The sequence below is a fragment of the Ammospiza caudacuta genome, chromosome 21, assembly GCF_027887145.1.
Source record: "Ammospiza caudacuta isolate bAmmCau1 chromosome 21, bAmmCau1.pri, whole genome shotgun sequence".
Taxonomy (NCBI): Eukaryota; Metazoa; Chordata; class Aves; order Passeriformes; family Passerellidae; genus Ammospiza; species Ammospiza caudacuta.
Genome location: NC_080613.1, coordinates 7,794,076 through 7,814,813, shown reverse-complemented (window position 1 = coordinate 7,814,813; position 20,738 = coordinate 7,794,076). Strand labels below are relative to the sequence as shown.

Genomic DNA, 20,738 nt, shown 5'->3' with positions numbered 1-20,738 from the left:
CACACCTGAAAGAATTTCCTACCAAGGTTGTTGACACAGAAACCAAGAAAGAAAAAAGGATAAATAAGAGAAAACCTGCAACTGCCTGTTCCAATGAGCACTTTGTCTTTCCTGACCAACGGGTAAAGTGCAAACTGATGAGTTTTGTAAGAATGTATAAAAAGTATGCATTCTATAAGAAAAACAGTTTGCAGTGCTGCTTTGAAGTGTGACCATCTCAACCACAACAACTGCCCGGAGGGGACTCACCCACAGAACATGAAGATGGTGCTGGAGGAGGGGTCGTGGGGCAGGGGCAGGGTCTGCTGCAGGCACAGCTGCTCGCAGCCACCGTTGAAGCCGTCGGAGCAGTCGATCCCTTTGGAGTAATCGTAGCACCCGGTGCCATCCTTCATGGGCCGCAGGTCCTCGGGGCACTGCAGAGACACAGGACACAGGAAAGGTCACCTGGGCATCCGCCCCCACCCTGGAGTCCCTGTGACTCTCAGGGTGTCACAGACATTTTTATGAAAAATCTTTCTCTTAGGATGTTTCCTCCTGAGAAGCTGAGGGACCTGAGGAACAAAATGTAAATAATATTTATCTCCTGCTGTGGAATGCAACAGGTGGATCTGTGATTGGCCCATGTTGGTTGTTTCTAATTAATGGCCAATCACAGTCAGCTGGCTCAGGCTCTCTCTCTGAGCCACAAGCCTTTGCTATCATTCTTTGCTATTCTATTCCTAGCTAGCCTTCTGATGAAATCCTTTCTTCTATTGTTTTAGTACAGTTTTAATGTAATATATATCATAAAATAATAAATCAAGCCTTCTGAAACATGGAGCCAGATCCTCATCTCTTCCCTCATCCTCAGACCCCTGTGAACACGGTCACACTCAGGGCACAGCCCATCCCAGAGCCAGTGCTGCTGAGCTCCTTTTCCAGCTGCAGGAGATGAGTTGGTCCTGAGTGATGGATGGGGTAGCATCATCTCACATCATCTCACACAATCCTTGGGAAAGGGGCAAGGATTTGGTCTGCTGCCAATGCTTTCCCCCTCCTCCTCCCTCTGGAAGAGGGTGAAATCCTTGGGGCAGCAAAACACAGCAATAAAGCCTCAAGCCAGTTCAAGGTAAAACTTCACAACCTTCTGTATTTGCTCCCTGTTCCTCCAAAATCCACTGCAACCCAAAAATAAACACCTCAGCACCTGGGACCAGCCCAGAGAATAATCTCAGTGCTTGGGAATGATCTAGAAACCCACCTCAACCCATGCCAGGCAGGTCAGCAAGCATGGCCCTGGCATCATACCCAAAAGGATCTTGATGCCCACTGGGGCAGGACTAGCCCATGGCAGAAGCAGGACTGAGCTCATCAGTTTTCCACAGCTCAGGGAACCAGGGCTCTAATTTCTAATTCCAGTTCCCCAGCTTGTTTTCCTTGCCCCAAAAGATAAAAGCCAGCAGATGGCAAATGCCATGGATAAATTGTCACCCAGATTAAAGCATACTTCCATTTTCGTTATTTATCCCTTTTCACCAAACAGACACGCACACAAACAACAGCAAAAAGGCCAGTCCTTGAAAAAATAAATAAATCTTGTCTGGGAGCAGCTCATAATTAAAAATGCATTATGGAATTTCTTGAAGATGAGTTAGACTGGAGATAGCACAGGTAGTGATGAAGGCAGCTTATAAATGGCCTCTGTCAAGCAGAAGAAAGGTTATAAAACTGCCATACTTCGTGCTTAAAAAAGAAAATTAGTTTTCTATGTGAGCAAAATGCTGTACATATTAATAAAAGCTCAGGAGACCCTGGACCTTGTGTTCACTGACACAAGCAGGGTCCTGATGGGAGATGGGCTCCTGAGCCTCACTCACTCTTGGCTATTTAAAAAGCAAACAGGGACAGCAGAAGGGGCTTTAGGGACTGCTGGCCCACTCTGAGCCATCACAGAATCCTAGAATGTTTGGGTTGGAAGACACCTCTCAAGACCATCCACTTCCAACCCTGTGCCATGGCAGGGACACCTCCCACTGTCCCAGGTGCTCCCAGCCCTGTCCAGCTTGGCCTTGGGCACTGCCAGGGATCCAGGGGCAGCCACAGCTGCTCTGGGCACCCTGTGCCAGGGCCTGCCCACCCTCACAGGGAAGAATTTCATCCTAATATCTAATCTAAACCTCCCTTCCTTCAGTTTAAAACCATCACCCTTGTCCTACCCTGCTGTGAGGTTCATCCCCATCTTTCTCTCCACCTCCTAGAAACCCTGTGCCACTTCCCTACAGCAGCAGCATCAAAACTGCTTCTGCCCCATCTGCAGCAACTGGGATGTGCTGATCTCTGTGCCAGCTGTCCCTCAGATCCCTCACCGCCTCGTGTGCCCTCAGCTCTGTAGTTTGCAAACCTCAGCAGCATCCTTGGGGACACCAGGTAAGGGAAGAGGGGAAGGCACAAGGATTTCCATCCAAAGGATCCTGGCAGCAAAGTGCTCTGGAATGGGATGCTGTCCATCCTTGCAGAGCAGTCAAAGGTCCCAAAGACCTCTGGAATTAGCAGCAGGAAGCAGCACAAGACCTGGGAGCAGGAGCCTTTCCAGATGCACACACAGAACAGCAAAGGAGGAGAGGACACTGAGAACACTGGTGCTTTCCACCACCTTGGAGCTGTCTGGAAACAGCACCAGGATGAGAGTTTGTGAATCTGCAGATACAGCTCTTATCTGCCATGCTCTCCTCCTGGTCTGCTGTAAGAGCAGAGCTGTGCGAACTGGCAGAGCGGATCTCCCTGGAGGGCATCAAAACTGCTTCTGTCCCACCTGCAGCAACTGGGATGTGCTGATCTCTGTGCCAGCTGTCCCTCAGATCCCTCACCGCCTCCTGTGCCCTCAGCTCTGAAGCTTGCAAACCTCAGCACCATCCTTGGGGACACCTTTGGGATGCTGGGTAGAGCAAGAAGGGAAGGCACAAGGATTTCCATCCAAAGGATCTTGGCAGCAAAGTGCTCTGGAATGGGATGCTGTCCATCCTTGCAGAGCAGTCAAAGGTCCCAAAGACCTCTGGAATTAGCAGCAGGAAGCAGCACAAGACCTGGGAGCAGGAGCCTTTCCAGATGCACACACAGAACAATGAAAGAGGAGAGGACACTGAGAACAATCTGTGCTCTCCAGAGCTGCCTGGGAAACAGCACCGGGATGAGTGTTTGTGGATCTGCAACTACAGCTCTTATCTGCTGTGCTCTCCTCCTTGTCTGTCTGCTGTAAGAGCAGAGTAGAGCTGTGCAAACTGGCAGAGAGGATCTCCCTGGAGGGCACGGGGAGCTCTGGCTGCAAACAGCATCTCTGCTTCACTGCATCCTCCCCTCTGCTGCTCTCCCCACATACACAGGGATGGAGGGGCCAGGGCTCTGCCCAGGATCCCTCTGGAGATCCTGTGAGATATTCCAGGGTGCTGAAGGCAGCTGGATGGGGCTGCAAGGCAGCAGGAGCTGCAGGAGCACAGCCAGAGGATCAGTCACAGCTGTCACTTGGAATTCTTGCCTTGGCACAGATCCGTGCGCTGAGCTCAGCACCTTCTCCAGCCCACAGAGGAAGAGGATGGCTCTTTCCCTGTGACTGGGTTAGTGGGTCAGCAAAGCCCTCCCTCCCTTCCTCCTGCTCTGCTTGAGGCCACCCTTGGGATATTCCTCCACTTTTGGCTCTTAACCACCACGAAACGTGTTTCCTTTCAGTTCATATTTATGCATCCTAATAGTCATTAATTACAGCAGGCAAATAGCTCAGCACAGCATTTGCAAAAGGAAGCACTCCTGTCTCTCCACATCCATCCCTGCTCAGAGCAGAGCTGGCTCTCCACTCAGCTGCTGTGCTGCAGCACAGAGCTCTCCAGGGACAGAAAGCTTTGGGAGTGAAACCTCAGGATGTGTCCCTGCTCAGGAGAACCAGGGGAAGCAGCAAACTTGGCAATTTGTACTGGCCAGGCAGCACCAGCCTCTCCATGGAGGGTTTTGCAGGGATGGAGAGGTGGATGAAGCAATTACTGAGCACAATAAATCACAGAATGGTTTGGGTGGGAGGGGACCTTACAAATCAGCTCAACTCCCCAGCCATGGGCAGGGATGCCTCCCACTATCCCAGGTTGCTTCAAGCCCTCTCCAGCCTGGCCTTGGATACTTCCTGGGGCAGCCACAGCTTTTCTGGGTTTATAAATCTTTGTAACACACCTCCTTGCCCCTGGAGCAGAGGATTTCCCACTGGGATGTCCCACCAATAGATCAGAGTGGGGGAAAACTGAAGTCCATTTAAGTGGAGCTATATTCTTGCCCAAAGGAGTCAGAAATGCCCATGGAAAAAGGCAGTTTGTGCTAATCATGCCTCCCTGATGGATCAGCTTGGGCTTCTGGATGGGCTTGGAAAGCCAGCACTCACTGTGCACACAGTGCTTTTATAAAGGAGCAGATCTGTTCTTGCTGACATTGATTTGCCTGGCTTGGGCAGCAGAGAACCAATAATTACGGTGAGTTTTAATCAATGCCCCATCAATTTAGGTGCAGTTCAATTTGCAATCTGCCTTGGCAGTGACACAGGACGGGGGGCTCTGTTGGAAAATGATTACAAAATCAATAAGCAGCTGGGTCAATAACTCTGTCTGGGAGAACACGGGTGGCACGTCCCAGCCTGGTGGGAGGAAAGCTGGTGCCCCAGCAGGTCCTGGGCAAACACCTCTGCACACCCTCATCCACACATGGATTTATTGAGCCACAGAGGCAAAGGGATCCCACATAGAGACTGAAAAGGAAAAGCAGTTTGTGGTTTACTACGTTAGACTCATATTGCATTCACTTCCAATTCCCAGCTCACTTTATCCATGGAGCTGACCAGGAAATATAGCTGAGAGCTTGGGAAAAGGGTCTGGTGCTTGATCCATGCTAGGGAGAGGAAAAGGAGACCTGGGGGGAGACTCCAGCTCATGGTCTGCTCAAAACCCAAGGAGAAGCTGTTACCATACAAATATAATTCCACGGTCCTGAAAATTCACTCCATCTATGCAGAAGTGAACTGATTTCTCTGTGCCGACAGACAACCCTGAAAATTGCTCTTGGCACTGGAAAAGAAAACTTTCTTTTCTTGTTGTGTGTTAGCACTGATAGCACAGGTCCTGACGGCTAAACATGACCCTCAGCTCCAGTGCTCTGACCCTGCTGCTGCCAAGGGTCTGAGGAGAAGGAGCCACCAGCAGCTCTACATGGTTTGGCTGATGGCACAGTTGGACACCAGCCCATCCCCTCCCATCCCAGAGCACACACAGGTCCTTATTCCTGTGATTGCAGTCAGCAAATGAATTTTGAGTACTCACAGGGAATGGATGTGCTGAATAGGAAGTGCTATTTTTATCTGTTGTTTTGCAAAACAGGCTTTTTTCGCTTTTAAATGACATCTCCAAGGTGACACCACAGAGTGGCAGATCTGGCAGGGCCTGATGCCCCATGCCCAGGGAATTTCCAGATCCAGCCTCACCACCACACAAGGGCTGTAGTTTGGAATAAAATGGGATGTGCCTGTGCCCACTGTGACGATTGCTGTCACCCCAGCACAGTGTGTGGCACCTTCTGCCACGAGGACTAGGCACAGCTCCTCTGCCATCAGCACCAGCAGCATCCCCAGCATGGCCAGAGCAAACACAACAGGAGGAGGATTGGCGCAGACAACTTTATAGAAAATCCTTTCCTTAGGATTTTTCCTCCTGAGAAGCTGTGAGGCCTCCGGAACAAAATGTAAACAATGATTATCTGCTGCTGTGGAATGCAACAGGTGCATCTGTGATGGGTCTCATGTGGTTGTTTCTAATTAATGGCCAATCACAGTCAGCTGGCTGAGACAGAGTCCGAGCCACAAGCCTTTGTTATCATTCTTTCCTATTCTATTCTTAGCTAGCCTTCTGATGAAATCCTTTCTTCTATTCTTTTAGTATAGTTTTAATGTAATATATATGATAAAATAATAAATCAAGCCTTCTGAAACATGGAGTCAGATCCTCATCCCTTCCCCAATCTGAAAACACCTGTGAACACAGTCACAGAGGATCACCTCTGGGGGAAGGAACCAGAACCTGTGTGAGACTCTGCCTTAGGAAAATAAATACCTGGCCGAGCCCCTGCTCATGTAAAGTAAAAAAGGAGCCTTTGCTCGCTTTCTCGTTTGCAAAGCTTGTTAGCAGCAAGATGGGTGAGGGGTCACTGGAAGGCAAATCATTCCTGACACAGATCCCCCAGGTGAGAGCACATCCGCTCTCCTCCACCTGAGCTGCCTGCCAGAGCTGCTCAGCTCAGCTCCTCTCCTCCATTATTAAGTTTAAAAAACCAGAATACTTTATTAAGTGTTTCTGTAGAGAGTAAACTGCCCTTTTTGTTATTCCACTCTGTTTTCTCAACAACAGCAGCCTTTCAGTCAGAGCCTTCTGTGTCAGGTGCTGCAGGTGATGCTCTGGGTACAGATGAAGGGAAGCTGCCACCAAACCCCACTCCCAGTGATGCTCCAGGCACCATTCTCATACCTGGATGCCTCCAGAAGTGAGACCCAGGAACCCCAGGCTGCATCCCCAGCACTGCTGGCCTGGGGCAGCACAATCAGCTGGTGGCTCAGTGCCACAGAGCACTGAGGAGCATTTCCTCAGGCCCTAATGAGCCCCCTTTGTGCGAGTCCTCACCGAGGAACCTCCTCAGCGTGAGGCAAAAACATTAATCCCAGACACTGCTAAGGTACAGCATTTTAATGAGCTCCTGTCTATGCACTGGCATGTGTTTGCTTGCTTGTTGGAGCTCAGAAATGATACAAATGCAGTAAACCCCTCTGTGTCCATATATATATAAATATATATGGAGAATTTTAGCTTATTCTGCCTTGTTTTCCTGACCCAGAAGGCCCCTGGTGAGCAAAGCTCCTCAGCAGCAGCAGGACAGAGCCTGGCTGTATGCTGCTCAGTTCTCTGTGTGTGAGATTTATCCCTCCTCTCCCAATATTTGGATAAAACAGGGCCAAAATGCTGATTGCTAAAGGGCTCTCCAGAGCCTCCTCAGGGCAGGGATGTCCCCACCAACCCCAAAACCCTTCCTGACACCCCACTGAGGGGGGAACATCCTTCCCAGAGGGGAACATTACAACCATTTTCTGAAATAACAGTCATTATCTTCCCACTCTTTCCCCCCCTCCTTCCTTTTCCCTTTAAAGATCATCAATCATTATTTTAGCCTCAGAAAAAATCAAACCCATCTGTCTTGCAGGCTCCTCATGCTGCTTGTGCTTCTCAGCCTGGTCCTGCTGTGAAAGTGGGATGGGGGAGATGAGGCAGCATCTCCTCACACTGCTCACCATTCCAGTGAACCCTGCAAGTCCCTCTGTGTGTGTGTGCACCTCAGTCCCAAGAGGGAGGGATTTGTTTCCAGCAGCTGGTGGGATGCCTTGCACACAGGAAAAGCTGTTCCTGCAGCAAGGAAATCTGCTTCCCTTCCACAAGTCACCCACAGCACGTTTTGGGGTGTGCTGGCATCTCCTGCCTGTCAGGGCATTGTCAGTCACAGCAGAAGCTGGCACCTCCAAAAACCTTCAGGAAAACAGAAATTCAACCTCTGTCCAACCTGACTCACCCATCAGGGTGCAGCCCAGCCACAACACTGCAGACCAAATCCTATATCCCAAACCAACCCCTCAGCCCTAAACCAGCTGTGATCACAGACTGGAGCATCCCAGCCTGGTGGGGAACAGAGGGGCACTGGCCAAGCTCTCAAAGAACACTGCTGAAAAAGCCTCTAATGGAGAAAACAGAGCTTTTATCATCCAAACAGGGCTTTTATCATCCAAACAGGGCTTTTATCATCCAAACTGGTGCAGGCAGAGACCTCCAGCTCACCTTGGTGCTTCCTGAGCTATTCCCCTTGTTTTAACCAGCCACCCCTTACCCACGAGGTGCAAAGCAAAGGCAGGTGGATGGTTTGCTCCCACCCACCACCAACACTGACCCCAACAGCCTCCTCCTCTTTCCTCCTCAAATCCCATTTTCAGCACAGGTATTTACCTGGATTAATGAGAATAAAATCCAAAACCACAGGTTCCTTGGAGGGGGGCTTGCTGTTGAGCTCAGGGGGCTTCTGCTTCCAACCACCATGTGCAAAAAGGAGTCAGCTTGTGCTCCTGGGAGCCAGTGAGACTTTAAAGGGATTAGGAGAGCCTGGTTTCCTCATCTTCCCCCCTGGAGTGCATCTCTCCCATAATTAGCTAGGTGCCTCTCAAGGCAGGGATGGGTAAGTTTTTATTTTTCAATGAACAATTGTCTGTCAGAAAAATGCAGATTTGATGAAGCTTAAGTGCTTTGTGGGATTCCATCAATTACATCTCAAAACTCATTGGGAAATTAGGAGAGCATTTAATTTTGACAAGGTTGAAATGTTTTGGTTTCCATCACCTAATTTTGTTTTTATTTCAGGCTGTACACTGGGATAAGGCAATATAAAACAAAGCTCCAGATGATAACGGTGGAATTAAACATTTCCCTCTCCCTTATAGAAAGGAAATGTTTTGAACCAAAGTGTTTTGGTATTTTCGTGTATGTGAGGGATTACTGCACAGCAGTTTGGTTTTTGCTGAAACTCCCAATCACCCCATTTCCCCCCAGGAAAAAAAGAAAAAAGGTCTCAGCATCACCCACATAATTTTAAAGAACCTCTCCATGTCTCTAAACCACTTTTGAGTGGCTTCCATAAATGTCTCCCATGCAAAACCATGGCACTTGTGCTGGAAGGAGGAGTAGAAAGCAGGAACCACTGCTCTGTTCCTTCATTTCTAATCCCATTTCTCCCCAAAACAGTTACACTCCTAAATTAAACCATGTCTCTGCCACACTCTGCATCAGTGAGGAGCAGCCCATCATACTGAGGTGGGAGAGAGCAAGGCAAGGATTAGCCCCAAACAAGCTGTGCTAAGGCTTATTGCCTGTGTGCACCATGCCAAATTCCTCCTCCTTCTGTGTCTGAAGAGGCTGGAACCAACACCACACCAGTGTCACTGCAAGACACAGCTTCATTAATGACTCTCTGGTAGACGCTCTCCCTCCTGCATCCTGCTGAGCCAAATCTCCTCCTTTGTGATGGGCTGACCTCACCATTGCAGGGAGGAACAGCTCAGGTCATTCTTGCAGGCTAACAGCACTGTTTGCTTGCTCAGACTAGAAATAAATCTCTGCCAGAGGCACCTGAGCCTGTGAGGATGAGCAGGGTTCCATGTCTGTGCAGAACAGCAGCAGCCAGGGCCCAGGCTGGGCTCCCAAGGTGGGATGGCTCCTGGAGCTCAGCCCTGCTTTAGCCTTTCCACATCCACCTGCAACATGCTTGTCTCTCATTAGCACTCTAATGTGACTTCAGAAACTAACTCACCAACCTCTGCAGGCACACAGATGCTGCAGAACCCTCAGCCCACATCCCTGTCCCCCCTGCTCTCACACCTTTATCAAACAAGGGAGTAATTGTGGTAATTCTTGGCCCAGGACCCCGAGCTGCCTTCCTCACCCCCAGTGAGGCAGTTCATGCCCTTCTGCTTCTCCAGGTGGTCTCACAGTGAGGAGACCCCATCGGGCTCAGACAGCTGGACCTGCTGCTGCCTCCTCCTGCAGTGATGCTGAGGATGCCAAAATGCACTGGGAGAGAACAGAGCGCCTCCTTGCCCAGCTCATGTGCTAAGATCAAAGCTCCCATTCCTTTGGGGAAAAAATCTCACCTATCTTGTTTTCAATAAGGCTGCAATCCTGCCTTTCTAGGCTCAAAAATGGACCTGGTCATGGGATAATAAATGGAAGCAACCCCCCGTCTCCTCAGGTGGTGAGACAACTGACACCAGGGAGTGAAGCCAATCTGAGAGACAGCTGGGGAAACCTGAATTTAAGCCATGATGCAGGTGTTTCCTTCAGTCTCTCAGGGCCAATTCACAGGTTTTAATCTCAAATTATAAATCACCAACACATGAGGGTTAAGCATTTTGCCTCCTTCAGCATCCTCCCTCCAGGCTGTGCAGCTACCACAGTGCCAGCAGAAAAGTTCAGCAATATTTCCTTTATAGGATATATCTGAATTATTCCTCTAGCACACTTTCTCCTGGTTTGCTGTGATCTTGCAAGATGGTGCAAAACACACATGGGACTCAATGTGTGGAGTCACTGGATTCAGGAAATTCACTGGGATTTGGTTTTCTTGACCAGCTTGACCAGATCCATCAGCAGATCAAGAGTGCAACAAGAAAAAGCAGCATGGAAGAAGGTTTCTAGAGCTGTTTGGTTATGTTAGGGCTCAAACACAAGCCTCCAGATAGCCATGCCAAGGTCTTGGCAAGGTTGCAGCTGATAATTCTTAAAATCACCTGAATAAAAAAAGGCCTCCGATAAGAAAAGAACTGCAGGAACCCTTAATGCACTCATGCCATCTACTGGGTGCACACAAAACTAACAGAAAACCATGAGATGGGGGGAAAAAGGGATCCCACTGGGGTGGGCAGGTGGGGACATGTCACCCCTGTGGGTGGGAACCCTGCTGGAGAGGTTTTAGGGTCTTCAGGTGATGCCTAAAAATGAGGATTTTAACTGAGCAAAGCAATTCACTCATTCGTCCCCAAAATCAGCCCAAGGAGACTCAGCCCGGCTCCAGCACAAGCAATCCACCCTTGAATTTTCAACCAAGACCTTTTAAGGCCAAACAATTAGGTGATGGCAGAGCCCACACCACTAAAATCCCAGAGATAAATACATCCCAGTCCTCACAGAATTACTGGAAGCCGTACTAAGGACATGAAGGAACTGGTATCAGATGATGATTATACATAAAAGGAATAAGAAATCTTTGAGATTTGTGCTGCTCCCTGGTTGAGCCACTCAGCTCCAGCTCTGTGGTGTATTAATTGCTTACAAGGCTGCATGTATATTTTATGCTCAGTACCTGCCTGGAACATTTGTTGGATTTAGCCTTGATTGATGAACCACTGATTATATACTTCTGTGGTCCTCAGCAAATTAATAAACTGTTGACTGGTAGAGATTAACAACATGTCATGATTTGTGAATCTGTGTCCAGAGTAAAGCTGGAGCAAACCTAGTGCTAAAATTAGTAGGCAAATGCTCCCTGAACTCTATAAAAAGGGGATAGCTTAATTAAATTACATCCCGATATTGCCCATAGCACTTACCAAATTGGCAAATTGAGTTCACAGCAGTTCAGCTTCAAAACTAACTGACATCCCTGAAAATCTGCAGCACATGACCTTCTTGCTCTGGAAGCCCAGCTCACACCCAGCAGGCTCCAGGAGCAGGGATGAGGAGGGGCAGCGCAGCAATGGGCAAAGAAAGTACCAGAATGTCTCAAACCGAGCCTGTGCGAGCTCTGAGCTCAACTCCCAGCCCCTCTGATCCCACTCAGCACCGTGAGCACCACCCAGGGCTGGGGGCAGTGCTGCCAGACACCCATTGGGCTTTTCCCTGGACAATGGGAGCATGGAGCATGGTCAGAAACATGGGTGTGGGAACCCAGAACATCCCTCTGGCTTTCCAGCATGGCCAGGACCCCTGCCAGGGGGCTCAGAGACCCTGGCACAGAGCCCAAAACACCTGTGGGTTTGATTATGACCCACAGAGCAAATCATCAACCTTATATGAAGATCAGCAAGCCACTACATTTTATGTAGAATATTAGTGAACTTATCATGGGGTGGAAAAGTAGATTTTGGGGTTTCTAGAATGGGAGTTCAGGAGGCAAGATGGAGGGAACTGGGTGTGTCCAGCCTTTCTCCTTCTTCTTGGCCTCCATCTTCTGCTGTGATGGTGGCACTTTGGGATTGGTTTAGAGTAGAAGCTCACTGTCTAACATAGGTGATAGGTATTGGAAAGTAATTGTAAACATTGTACACGTAGTTTTTAGTATAAAGACATAACACTGCCCCAGGGCAGGCAGAGTGCCTGGAACTGTCCTGCTGGATGGACCTGGGCAGGGCAGGAGAAAGAATTTTATAGATAAGACACAATAAACAACCTTGAGAGTGAGAAATGAAGAGCCCTGACTCCTTCTTCAAGTGCCGGGCTGGGAAAAGAGACTTTTAACAATCTCGGGGTCACAGCAACCCAAAAAGATCCCGAGACACGGGGACAGCTCCTCCTCACACCTCTCCTCACACCCCTCCTTTGCCAACAGGTGACCAACGAGAAGTGATGAGAATATAACACTGCACAGGGCTGGGAGAGCTGGGAAGCAGCGTGGGCTGGGGAGTCCAAAGAGAAGCAGGGAGACAAGGGCTGGGGTGGGATGCAGGGGCTGTCCCCACACAGCCCTGGGCTCTGCTGTCCTCAGGCTGGCACTGGGGAGCTTCACCCCAAGGCTGGAGAGGGACAGAGCAACCTCGTGCTCCTGCAGTGGGGAGAAAAAGGGGTGAAGAACACAATGGGGAGAGACTGTCTGCTGTCCCCATGGGATGCACAGCCCCAGGAGCGTGCTGTGATGCACAGCATGGGGGTTCCTGTGTCCCCAAGTGTCACCTGTCACCCACAGGGAGGAGATGCCCTCCAGGAGAATGCTCCTGCTGCTCCTCCCTTGTCCCCTCACCGTACATGCTCCAGGCTCTTCACTCACAGCCTCAGGCATTACAGAAGCTGAGCTCTGTTTTCCCCAAGTAACACGGTTTTCCTTTTCTGCCTCTCCACATGCCACCACTGGGGCTGTAATTTATTGACAACTTCTATCTTAATATGTCCTGACTTTAAAAAGAGGCACCACTTCCCAGAGGCGTGAGGTGATCAGAGCCCTGATTGCTTCTGACAGTGCCTGGGCAAGGATGTTGGCATTCAGAGCAAAATAACACCTCAAAAAACGGGGAAAAACACCCCAAAAAAGGGAGAAAACACTCCAAAAAAAAGGGAGAAAACACCCCAAAATACTAGAAAGGCAGTTGTTACCTGGAAAAGGAGGTAAAGAAAAAAAATAGCAATGGGAAAATAAAGGAGGAAGGGGAGAGGAGCAGCAAGGGGGAGGTGGCACCAGGTTGCTGGTGACACATCAGACTGTCATGCTAAATGGCCTTAACAAGCAACCTGAGAAGGGGATAATGAAAACGCCTCCCCCCCCCGGGACAGCACGGCTCCAGGCTGACCTTTCCCAGCTGCCGTGTACAAACATCTTCAATAAATAAAGAGACACTTACCTCCTGTCTCTGCTGAGACAAGAGGGATGTGGAGAGGGGGCCCTGCCTGCAGTGGTGTGAGGGGTTTCCAGGGGTTTGGGAGCAGTGAATGTGTGGTGGAGGGGATGGTGGAGGACAGCTCTGGATCCCCTTGGGGGTCACCAAGGCTTCCTGGCAGGCAGGGTCTTGAACAACAGACACAAAGGGATGCTCCAGGTTTGCCCCACCCAAGACTCTGCCCTGCGTCTCTGCATGTATTCACACAGGCTCCTCAGGCAGGGAAGGGATGGCTTTGATGTCTGGGAGAGGCGCTGAGCTCTGCTGCTCCCAGCTGGAAGCACAGCAAAACCCCTCTGGGCACCACCAGTGCCTGGGAACAGCTCCCTGGAACTGTTCACAGCCAGGCTCTGGGTAGCCTGGTCAGTGGAAGGTGTCCCTGCCCACGGCAGGGGGATAGCACGGGATCACCTTCAAGGTCCTCTCCAGCTCAAATCCTTCTACGATTCTAGGATTCAGAGCTTTGGCACACCCATCCCCTCAGCCACAGGAAGCAGGAGCAGGTCACATCTCCTTCTGGCTTGTCCCCAAACCAGAGGACAGCCCTGAGGACCCTACAGCCCCAGTACCAACTCCACAGCCTCAATATGTACCACACAGCCCCAGTATGTACCTCAAAGCCCCAATACCAACCCTACAGTCTCAGTACTCACTCCACAGCCTCAGCAACTACCCCACAGCTCCAGCACCTACCCTACAGCCCCAATAGTCACACTAGAGCCCCAACACCAACTCTACAGTCTCAGTACTCACTCCACAGCCTCAGCAGCTACCCCAAAGCTCCAACACCTACCCTACAGCCTCAGTATGTACTTCAAAGCCCCAGAATGTACCCTACAGCTCAAAACCTATCCTACAGCCCCAGTACATACCACACAGCTCCAGCACCTACCTTACAGCCCCAGCACTCAGCCAACAGCTCTAGCACCTAGCACACAGTCCCAGTACCTATCCCATAGCACCAGTGCCTCCTCCACAGCCCCAGTACCCACCCCACAGCCCCAGTATGTGCCCAACAACCCCAGCACCCACCCCACAGCCCCAGTACCCACCCCACAGCCCCAGTACCCACCCCACAGCCCCAGTACCAACCCCACAGCCCCAGTATGTGCCCCACAACCCCAGCACCCACCCCACAGCCCCAGTACCCACCCCACAGCCCCAGTACCAACCCCACAGCCCCAGTACCAACCCCACAGCCCCAGTATGTGCCCCACAACCCCAGCACCCACCCCACAGCCCCGGTACCAACCCTACAGCCCCAGTATGTACCCCACAGCCCCAGTACCAACCCCACAGCCCCAGTACCCACTCCACAGCCCCAGCACCCATCCCACAGCTCCAGCACCTACCCCACAGTCCCAGCACTCACTGCACAGCTCCAGCATCTATCCTACAGCCCCAGCACCCATCCTACAGCCCCAGCACTCACTCCACAGCCCCAGCACCTCCCCCAGAGCCCCAGCACGTACCACGCAGCCTGTGGAGTCCACCTTGCGGTCCGACACGCACTTGAAGTTGCGGGTGCAGCCGCCGTTGTTGCGGGAGCAGTCGCGGACGGGCCCGAAGGAGGAGAGCAGGTCATTGATGGTCTCGAAGTAGGTGGACAGCATTGCTTCTTCCCTTGGAGAGAAAAGCACCGTTAGGGCTGGCAGGAAAGGGCAATGCACAGAGAGCTGCTCTGGTAAAATCCCTGCTTAGAGATACTGAGCCAAGGGAAACTTCCCGCGAAAAATGTGTATTTTTATATTTGCTTTTTTTTTTCACAAATATTAAAATGAATATTGTATGTGTTATGTTAGAGAGTGATGTTGTATTAATTTTCTTCAGCAGTATGTTAAATATAGTTTTAGGTTATAACATAATGTTAAAATGGAAACTATGCTATGTAAGATATTTTTTTAAAGAAAGGACTCGCAGTGAGATAGCAGCCACAGGACACCTGAATCTTTCAGAGAAAGAGAATTTATTGTTTTTTTATCAGAAGAAATGAACTTCTTCCTGCTTCACTCAGCCCTGAAGAGCAGTCAGGATTAAGAGGAAGAAGCTGACACTGACCAGACAGAATCCCGTGTTTGAATGGAATTCATGCATCGTGTATGAGGTGTATGAATATGCAACAGGCTGTTGTTTTTAAGGGTTAATCCTCTGTTAACATGGGTCCTTTTTCAGGCTTATTTTGCCCAGAAAGAGGTACCCAGACTGCCCATAACCCGTTGCTTTTATTGTCTGCTATTGTCCTCAATCCTAATTGTCCAAATTTTTATTGCTCTAATTATATTACTATTTTTAAACCATTCTATTACTATTAAATTTAAAATGTTAAAAACAAGTGGTTGGTGTTTTTCACGCTTCCCAAGGAAATCAGGGGTTTGTGATTATGCTGTTCAATAAACTTTCTGCATAACTCTGGCATCCTTCACATAACCAACCAGTCATGGGGTTTCAAAGATACCATCCACCAGTTTTATGTAAATTAGCAACTGGGAGATGTTTTATTAGTAGCATAGAGCTGGGTGTGAATTCAGCCCTACACTACACAACAGCAAATCCAGAGCCATAAAACTCTTCTTGAATGTTTCACAGCTGGGCAAAACCTCCTTGAGCATCCAGATCCCATCACCCAGCATCACCACCATCACCCACATCCACCCCAGGGACACTGCCATGTCATCACAGGCCCCCAGCCACGTAATAATTAGCATTGACTCCATCATTCACAGAAGACTGATCAATCTATTAATTATTCATCATTATTAAGAAACTCATTGGTTTTATAGACAGTTATGATACACCTGGACCTAATTGCTCCTCCAATCCAAACACCATCACCACTGACTAATTAAGAACATTAATAACATTTGTTTGGTAAACAAATCTCCATAGCACATTCCACACACAACAATAGGTGCAGCAGGTTAAGATAATAATTGTTTCTCATTCTTTCCTCTGATCTTCTCACAGAACAATGCCTGGGAAAGTTGTGTTTCTTTCTGTGGCCAGAGAGCTGCTGCCACACTGCCAAAGCTGGAAAGACACACAGAACTTGGCTTTGTGCTTGCTGGGATGTGGATGTGGAGCAGATAACACAGGGGTGGGTACAGGCACAGCTCTGTTGCTCTGCTCCAGCCTATGATGGGCAAAGCTCCAGGCACTGCTGTGTTGTGACACCCCTCAAGCAAGCAGCATGAGCACCCAGGAATAATTCCAAGGCCCTGTGAAGCCTTGGGAAGCTCTCAGCCCTGCCTCTCAGAGCTGCACACGCAGCAGATTCCGCCTGTGACAAAGCATTCTGCTGGATTCCTGCAAAAGGAACACACATGCTTGTCAAGAGCTTTAAGCATCTCCAAGATATTTTTTTCATCTTCAAAGCACTGTTTATACGTTAACCAATACCCACAGTGCATCCTGGGCAACAGAACCCATCACCTGACAGGAGAGAGACAAAGTGATCAGAGAGGGAGGGAGGTCACAGAACAAGGCACTGATGGTGACAGACTTGACCTCCACAGGCTGTTTATCAGATCTTTACCCACAGCAGGCTGCAAATTAACCCTGACCCCTCTGGCCTCAATACCCCTGAGGCAATGCTGGGAGTCACAGCTTGGTTTATTCTCCTTGAGCCTCTCTCCTGCTGGGCCATCAGCACAATGACCCGATGCCCATCTCTGCTGTCCCTTTTTGGGGGTGTTTAATGTGAAAACAATCTGCCTGGCAATGAAACAGCACTAGAGGAATATTCATCAGCCCTGGAAGCAGCCCTGCATCCTCTATCAGCAGAGGGCCCCTGAGCTCACATGCCGTCACACTCACGCATGCAGCCCTGCCAGCACTGAAATCATGAGTCAGGCATTAAAAAAGAATATAATGCAACTGGCACCCAAATGATGAGATTTTAAAAATAAATCAATTGCTGTGCTGCTTTGTTTTTTGTTGGTTTTTTGGTTTTTTTTTTTCTTTTTCTTTTTTTAATATTTTCCTCCCCTAAATTTGCTTTAGGGTATAACCAAGCTTTTCCCTGCAAACTCAAGGGCTAGAAACTCCTCAGAGACCAAACCCAAATAAAGCCCTATGCAGTATTGACAGCATGATTATTTTTTTTTAAGATTGAGGATTTCAAGGCACTCACAGGATTCCAAAAGTTGGGACTGTCAATAAGGGAAACACCATTAAAAGCAGTGAGAAATAGTAAATTGGCACATCCGCATGGGCTGGGGTGGATGAGTTACCTCAGCACTGGGGCAGCTCTGTTCTCACTGTGGTGTCCCACATAGCAAATCCATGTCTGTGCTGCCAGCTCTCACCCCAATTAAAGCTTCCCAATTAACTTTTCACTGATAGCAATCAAGCTCCTGATACTCTCCCTTTCTTGGCCCACCTCCTAGATTTTCCAGCATTTTTGGAGACGAATCTCCCTCTGTCCTTTCTTGGTCATGTTTCAAATCTCTTTAGAGGCCGTTTTCCATTAGCACTCTGTTCCCTCCAGGATCTGCAGCTCCTCTGAAATGAGGGAGTGAGAAAGGCAGGATATATTAGATCAGGGCACATATTTCTGCTGGAGAGATGGGAGGGGAGGAACGAGATATTATTTACTAACTAACCCCACTGTTTATTAATGTAGGGAGAATTATTTTAGAAAAGCCAAAACCAACAAACCGTGACAGCTCCTCCACCACCCACCCCTAAAGCTCAGCCCCATCTGGTCCTCCCAGGGGGTTTCTCATTGTGGGTGGACAGCAAGGAGAACCATGCTCCCATCCTCCCTCCTGGCTTCTCCACTGAGCCACCACACAACCCACATGCCTGGAAAGAGAAGGTGAGGAGCTACTTTAGGTGGTGGAAAGGAGATTCTGGGCTGGGTCCTTGCACAGGATTGCTCCAGAGAGACAGAATTCTGTCAGGAGACATTGGCTCATCCCACATGGCACCAGGCTGGGGCTGGCAAGGGCAGCTTGTCATGCTTTAATTAAAACTTGGAAGCACAAAGCAACCTCCTGCCCTGGGGAGGGCTGAGGATGGGAATGGGAAACTGGCTCTCCAAAGCCTGGCATAATGGATGACCCCTGCCAGAGCCCAGGAAGGGCTGGCGAGCTGGAACGAGCCATTACGCACATTAAAATATTAACCTCGCTGGGAAGTGTTCAAGTGCCACCTGTGAGAGGAGCAGGGTGAGGGCAGAGCTCTGCAGGATCAGTTCTGTGTGGCCATCATTCCATTAGGGGAGCTTCACTTCCACACAGAGCCCTGACAGGGGCGGCAGCTCATGAGAGCCTGGTGTGATGCTCAGAGCAAGCTGGGAGCAAACTTCACTTTCATCTGCCTCTGGAGGGGCTGGAGGAGCCAGGCTCAGCGCAGGCAGGCACTGCCAGCCTCAGCAGCTCCTCTGAATTGTGGCAGTGAAGAGCAGTCATTAATTACCTGCCTTCTCCCACGTGGCATGGAGCAGATCATTTTCCACCCACACAGCTCTGCCAGGGATCCCTGCCTGTCCTTCCCTGCCCCCTGTATGGGGCTCCTGCTCTCACATCCCAGAGCCAGCCTGTCACTATAGCACACCAAAGAACACAAGCACACACTACTGTTCTTAAGGTGAAGGAAAAAAGGGAAGTTTATTTTTTGACTCTAACATTTATCGTTTTCTAAAAGTGACAGCGGATTGGAGGGTGACAGTGACACCTCTGCAATGACACTGGTCAAGCTAACAGTTTATTAACTCTCTCTTCTTCTATAAAGGAATGTAAACAATGAGTTATTTATAGAAAGTGTGTGAGAAAGTTCACTATAAGAATGTCAATATCAGAAGGCTCAGAAAATCTTAAAAAACCAGGGTGACATCAGCAATGCCAACACATGGATCCCAGCTGAGGGTGCACTGCAAAACTCATAATCATGTTTTTTTATAATTGTATATAACCCATAAAAGGCAGGGGACACTTGGGGAGGGATGGCAGCATCTGGCCAGCACTGCAGGGAGCCCACTGGGGACAGCCAGCCCCACCATGGCCTGGGTGCCAGATTAGACCAGCCCTGATGGATGAATCACCTGCCCTGCAGGCACAAGCTGCCTGCAAAAGAACAGCTCTGGCTCTGCATCTCTTCCAGTGAGTAAGCCCTGGATCTGACAGGGAGGGATGGAGAAGGACAAGCTCTGTGTCCTGAGTACATTAAGGGACACAGGGAAGCTGCTGGTGGCCCTGGCTGCATCCAGGGAGCGGGCAGGGCTCAGCACCTGGGAAGGATGGGGAAATCCATCAGTGACCAAAGCTAGTTCTTGTCAAAAAGGGCATTTTGGAGAAATTATGCAATTTGGGCAGCATAATTTCTACTGCCAGATCCTCTCCACAAGCCCATGAACATCTATGAACACACACACACACACACACACACACTCTTTAACTCTCCAGCTCTCCCAAAGGCACCTGCAGACACGCAAATGATATAGTTATAAATGAAACACACACTCCCCTCCCTGCCAGGACTCTCTGAACACACACCCAGCATCAGTAAAACCCAATTTATTATCAACATCTTGTGGCACAAATGCCCAGCGTGGTGCAGCACACCAGAACTCCCCTCCTGACCCTGCTCCCATCCTCACACAGCCCCATTCCACCTCCCACCACCTGCACTTGCCTGGATTCCCTCAGAAACACTTTTTTCCACTCTCTCCCTTTGTTGCAGGCCCCCTTAATGAAGCAGATTCACTGACAAATACCGCTGGGGGTTATTTATTCATGAAATACCAACACCGAGCAATTCTCAGAGCCTCCAAAGCACTCATCCCAGAATAAGCTCCAGAGCTTTGCAGTGGCTCTTCTCTCCAGCTCATCCTGAAGGGGATTAGTGGGTGTTATCCAACTCTGCTGCCCCTTTTTATTGCCTGCTAATGGTTAAAGACTTCAGTGCCTTATAAAGTTCACCATCATGAGAAAAATAAAGAAAAGAATGTGAGTTGGAGACTAAGCCAGTGCCATCTGCTCCCTGAGCTGGGTTTGGAGAGGGATCAGGGTAGGAACTCGAGGTTCAGGAGTTTCTAGAGACAGGGCCCAGTGGCAGCACAGGGTGTGATGTGTGCAGCTTCAGCCAGAGCTGCCCAGCACAGCCCAGCCAGGAGTAGGAGGGCTCATGCCCAGCACCTTGTGCTGTTTGCTGCTTCTATTGAGCAGGGAACTTCAGAGCTGCTGCCCCTGCAAACCAGGACAGAGCAATTTTCACCCAGATTCTGCATTTTTCAGCCCAGCAGCTGCCTGCCTGAGCAATTCTGAGCAGCTCTCCCACGATGCCCTGGAAAATTCATCACAGAAATGGGCACGAAGGGTGAGCAACACATGGATCCCAGCTGAGGGCGTACTGCAAAACTCATAATCACATTTTTTTGTAATTATATATAACCAACAAAACCCCAACGCTGCAGCTGCAAAGCTCAGATTCAGAAGCAAAGAATTGATCAGCACATGGGACAGGGACCTTGGCTGCAAGTGGAGCCTTTGGGAGCCCTTGGTGCCAT

The 20,738-nt window shown here is 49.6% G+C and overlaps 1 protein-coding gene across 1 annotated transcript in view; it reads right to left on the bottom strand.

The window, feature by feature from the left end:
• ASTN2 (astrotactin 2) overlaps nt 1-20,738 on the bottom strand; it is a 358,985-nt gene that overhangs the window by 150,757 nt on the left and 187,490 nt on the right. Inside the window, exons 11-12 of the mRNA XM_058818098.1 lie at nt 14,704-14,854; nt 250-416 (exon numbers count right to left, since the gene is read on the bottom strand). Of these exons, the coding sequence (XP_058674081.1) occupies nt 250-416; nt 14,704-14,854 (318 nt within the window). The remainder of the gene's footprint in view (nt 1-249; nt 417-14,703; nt 14,855-20,738) is intronic.